Source organism: Arachis ipaensis, chromosome B03 (assembly GCF_000816755.2).
Source record: "Arachis ipaensis cultivar K30076 chromosome B03, Araip1.1, whole genome shotgun sequence".
Lineage (NCBI taxonomy): Eukaryota > Viridiplantae > Streptophyta > Magnoliopsida > Fabales > Fabaceae > Arachis > Arachis ipaensis.
Window position 1 is genome coordinate 56,363,268 of NC_029787.2, and position 5,118 is coordinate 56,368,385.

Below are 5,118 nucleotides of genomic sequence, written 5' to 3' on the forward strand. Positions count from 1 at the left end.
AATATCAATCCATTTGATCAAAGCAGGGGAGAAAAGTGCCCATTCAGAGAATTGTTCTTGGGCGAAAATTCCCTTCCTTTACACAACTCCAATGTGTAACCAAAATTTTAAAACGCCGCGTTCTGATACATGGTAAAGTAATGTGATACAAATTTTCGTTAAACAAAATCCTGAAGGAAGGTCTTGATGATCCAAGTAGGGGCATTCTAAAAGATGTAGTTATTATCTCTTTATATGAATTGTCTGTTTTAGTGTGAAGAAAATATAAGGAGGATATACAGGTATGGATGAGTTATGTTCGGGTACTGCTGTAAACATGGTATTACTATAAAGGAAAAAGTAGTAACCAATTCAAAATGTTTGGATTTTGTGATAGACTAATAGATAGGAATCTTCCTTTTTTAGTTTAACATCAACAATGAAGATATTAAGGGAAAAATACAATGCAATTGAGATCACTTAATATAATTTTCTTATTGATTACCAATTAAATAGTATTATCAATCCTTTCTTTTTTCCATCTCGTATGGATTTGGTAAAAAGGATTCCCATCAGTAACCAACTAATAATAATCAACTAAGCATCTAAACTAAAATGCTAACTATTGCTTAATAACCCAAATAGAAACCATAGTACACAATTTACTTTTACAAGCCTGTATCACTAACAGTTCACAAACACACGAATTTTTGTTTCCTTTTTTCCCCTTGAATCAGTATTTCTCAGATACTGAATTCCTCTTTTGCCAAAACTTGAACTGCACAGATCTTTGTTCCAGCATCTTCTCTACTTCCTCCATTGGAACTCCTTTAGTCTCTGGGACAAAAATAATGACAAAGAAAATGCCCACAATAGCTACAATCCCAAACATCATGAATGTCCATGCTGTCCCAATAGCTTGTGTCAGTGATAAAAATGACTGTGAAACAATGAGATTTGACACCCAAACTGTTGTGGATGCCATTCCTCCACAGACTCCTCTGTACCTTAAAGGGTAGATCTCAGAGTTCACAACCCATGGAACAGTTCCCATTCCTGGTGAGAAGAATATGATGTAGAGTGCAAGGCCTATAAGTGCTGCCCAACCGAATTTGCTTGGGCATCCCCTTGTGTACCATGACCTGTGATCATTGCCACATATGTCCTTTGATGTGTCATTGGAGATCAAACATGCCCCAGGCAAGAGCTGCAAAATTGAAATACATTTTAGTGTTAGGAACACAATGGCTTACAATAGGATACTTCTGTTGTCTCCACCCATTTGTAAAAGGCTTACTGTTGTTAAGGAATGCACAAGAATGTACATAAATAACATAAGGATGTTAAGTTTCTACCTTATTGTAGAGATTCCATATAGATTTTAACATATTAAACTTGGTATTATTTAGCAAGTGTTTTTGTAAGTATGCAATGGCCTTAATATTCCATCCCTTGATGCCGGTAACGGGTGGAGCTACTTAGATATAGTTTTGAGCAAAGCTTTAGTTGAAATGGTAGTGGACAAAAGGACACTTCCTCCTTCCCTAGTGATAAGTACGCATTGGTGGAGTTAACTACAGTGGCTATACAACTTTGGCAACAGTTAAAAAGTGTTACTAAAATTAAAGTAACGATTTTTTAAATATTCGAAAACACTTTTTAGTTTGAAAAATTAAGGTAAAAAGTGTTGCAAAAAACATAATCACCTTGTCATTAGGAGCAGCGCAAAAGCCGCAAGACGGCGATGAAGCCTTTAAGCATGTCATACAAGTCCATCTACCAGGGTCTACGGCTGATCTGAAGTCAGGGCAGGTGGTATTGAAATGAGATGTTTCAATGGCACTGACCATTGGAGAGTGAATCTCACTCTCACGGAAAGTGACAGTTAGGAGAGCCAGAGCCACCACGACGCCGGACAAACTGATGAGAGCAAGCTTCTTCCTCCCGGTCTTATCAATGAAATATATGCTCAGAATTGAACCAAATGCGTTGAGGCCAGATGTGATGAGTGACAGAAGTAGTGCTGTTCTGTTAGATGCAAAACCAGCCAACTGAACAATGGTGGGACTGTAGTACATCACAGTGTTGATACCAACAAATTGCTGGAAGATTTGGAGGCCCATTCCTGCATATAAACCTCTTCTTACAGCTGTGGTTTTCAAGAGTTTCATCATGTTGATTTTCTCTGATGACTCGGATTCCTTGATCTCCAAGTCAACTGATTCCTTCAAAGCTTGGATTTCGCCTTCCACGTCCTCGGGTGGGTAGATTTTCTTAAGAATTGCCTGCCCTTCCTCATACCTACCCTGTTATGTTATTGTAAATGGAAGGAGAAGAGTTAGTAATTCATAAGCTGAAAATGTAGTTAGTGGTGGTTAATGATGATTGATGAATAAACCAATGAACTTACCTTCCGGTACAGCCAACGAGGCGATTCTGGAAGGGAAAACATTAGTAAGATCTGCACTATTGCAGGTACTGCTGCTACCCCTAACATCCACCTCCATGTCCCTGGCGCCTGAAATGAAAATTCATCCACAAATTCTCATTAGAATTCACGTTAAAGCCACATATGTGAGTTGGCTCGACTTAGTATACAAACTTAATCACTTAACATATTTCAATAACATGGAAACTCGCGTGCAATTGTCTTAACTTGGAGTTGATACTTGAGAATTATTATATGACAATTTATTCAAACATGTCAAATTATCAAAGGATTCTCAACTATCAACTCGCATGAAAACAACTGTTTGTTAGTCTTTGTCCGTCAATAACGACTCACCTTAGTGAAGGCCAAGTTGATGAGGTACGAGAGGAATTGCCCCCCCGTGATGAGAAAACTGTTGAGACTAACAAGAGCACCGCGAACTCTGGTCGGAGAAGCTTCTGAGATGTACAATGGGGATGCCATCGAAGCCATGCCAACGCCGAGTCCAACGAAAACTCGACCAACAATGAGAATAGCAGGATTTGTTGCTGCAGCCATGATGATTGCACCTGTCAGAAAGAGTGCATCTGCAAGAATGATTGCTATTCTCCTTCCAAATCGATCATTGATCCATCCGCCAACTGCAGCTCCTATGATAGCTCCAGCTAGTGCCGTACTTACTATGGCTTCCTGTCACCGTGTTCCATTTATATTTACAAATTAGACAATGTGATATTCATTGCATACCGAAACTCGTACAGGCAGATCTTTATTTATTTTTTTTACCGAAGATATGGAGATTCGAACCCGCAACCTCTTAATTGAGTATAGGGAGATTATGCCATTTGAGCTATTGGTTCTTTGCCAGGCAGATTTTTATCTCTTTGGGTGAATATAAAGATTCAATTCTTTGGATTATACTGCTATTCAAAACTGATTGTGTAAGAAGATGTTATTTTTATTAACAATGCCAACTAGTGTATACCAAAATCGGTATTAATCCATCATCGTATATAAAAATACGTATTTGATCTTTTATAATTTTTTTTATTATACTACTTTAAATAAAATTGATGATTTTATTATAATAACTGATTATTTAATTAAATTTTAAAAATCATTTTTAAAAAATAAAAGTTTTATAGAACCATCATTATAGTGTGTTTGGAAAGTTAAGTTCAATATAATCTTGTGTGTTATTTTTCAAATTGGATACTCTTATCGAAAATTTTGTATGCTATCTACGTATAAGATTTCAAAACTCCTTAAATTATGAGATAATACACTATTATATGTAAACTTAAAATAATTACATTAATTATATATACACATGAAGTTAATTAAAAAAAAAAAGAAAATATTTTTTTAATCTTGAAATTAATTGAATATTGACTCTTCTCTCTTTTCTTTCCAACCCCCTAAATTTGCTGCTTCCCATTTATATTTCACTCGAATTTGAGCCCATAGGCCGGAACTGCATAATAAACTACACATTGTAAATATATCAACGCATAAAATTCAATCAAATGGGAAGATTCCCCAACCCCCGCTGGGAACAATACATATTCCTCAATGGGTTTATAACTATTGATTGATTATGTTGTTTATCTTCGCAGAGGTTTTTTTCTTTTGGTGTGAACAGAAAGAACATTTTTGAAGAAAGAATATAGGGTTTCTTTCATTGGATAAAGAAAAGTGGCTGAGGCCCAATAAATTAGTACTTTTGATGCCATATGATGTATGAAATTACGGAATCTAACTTATAAAAAAGTAAAAAACCAATAAATTTAAAATCCCTAAAAAAAAAAAAAAACAGAAAACATATAAAACCAATAGATCGGTAGTTAGTATAGTAAACTAACTTTTAAGCTCATAATAAAAGAAGGTTAATTTTTATGTGATCCGTAAAAAGAGGTTCGTCACATGATTTTCGTGAAATTTGTTTGGTGTCTTCATTTTCGTGAAATTGACTTGTAAATATGCATTTTTATTTAGACATGGACTCAGAAAATTACTTTTCGTATAATAAAAGAGTTATTGAATTACAGGCATAATTAAGAGGGTCCCATCTATTATTACTAAGGTTGCTTTAACTGAATGATGGAGTTGAGAATACAATAGGGGTTGGGGATATTAATTGGGTCCACTGGGCGGCAACTCCTATTGGGCCAACTGTATATGAAGCCTACAATTGTTGAAGTGAAACATGATTCGGACACTTGTCAACTTATGTGGGACATCACACACAACCAGAAAAATAAAAAAGAACTTAAAAAAGTACATACATGAATTCAATTAGTTTATAATATAAATTTTGTTACGTTCTGAAGTGCATTAAAATTACAATCTTATTTTTTATTCACACAAATTAGGTTACAAATCTTAATTAAGCCCTTGAAAATTGTAGTATATGATACTATCCTCCCTTACCAAAGGAGTTTTCAAAATTTGGATTTCCAACCTTGTGAGTGAAGTTAATTTATGATTTAGCCATTTTCCCTATGTATTGGATAGAATGATAAAAGCAATTATCATTAGATAGTTGATTGCAGTTTTTAAACCTAAGACAGATTACTTGATTAGCTGTCATGTAAAACATTTTTATACAGATAAAAACATAGATTAAATCATTAAAGTAGAATAATTAGGAAAATGTAAGAAATTTGAAAATTAAAATTATGGTAAATATTATTTGATTTTTTTATGGA

At 34.6% G+C, this 5,118-nt stretch overlaps 1 protein-coding gene across 2 annotated transcripts in view; it reads right to left on the reverse strand.

Moving 5' to 3' along the window:
- LOC107630525 (probable inositol transporter 2) overlaps window positions 430–5,118 on the reverse strand; it is a 6,591-nt gene continuing 1,902 nt past the window's right edge. For both annotated transcript variants that reach the window (XM_016333695.2, XM_016333694.2), the window contains 4 exons: window positions 2,765–3,100; window positions 2,390–2,497; window positions 1,686–2,285; window positions 430–1,186 (listed from right to left, as the gene is read on the reverse strand). In XM_016333695.2, coding sequence (XP_016189181.1) covers window positions 713–1,186; window positions 1,686–2,285; window positions 2,390–2,497; window positions 2,765–3,100 — 1,518 coding nt within the window. In that variant the 3' untranslated portion in view covers window positions 430–712. The remainder of the gene's footprint in view (window positions 1,187–1,685; window positions 2,286–2,389; window positions 2,498–2,764; window positions 3,101–5,118) is intronic.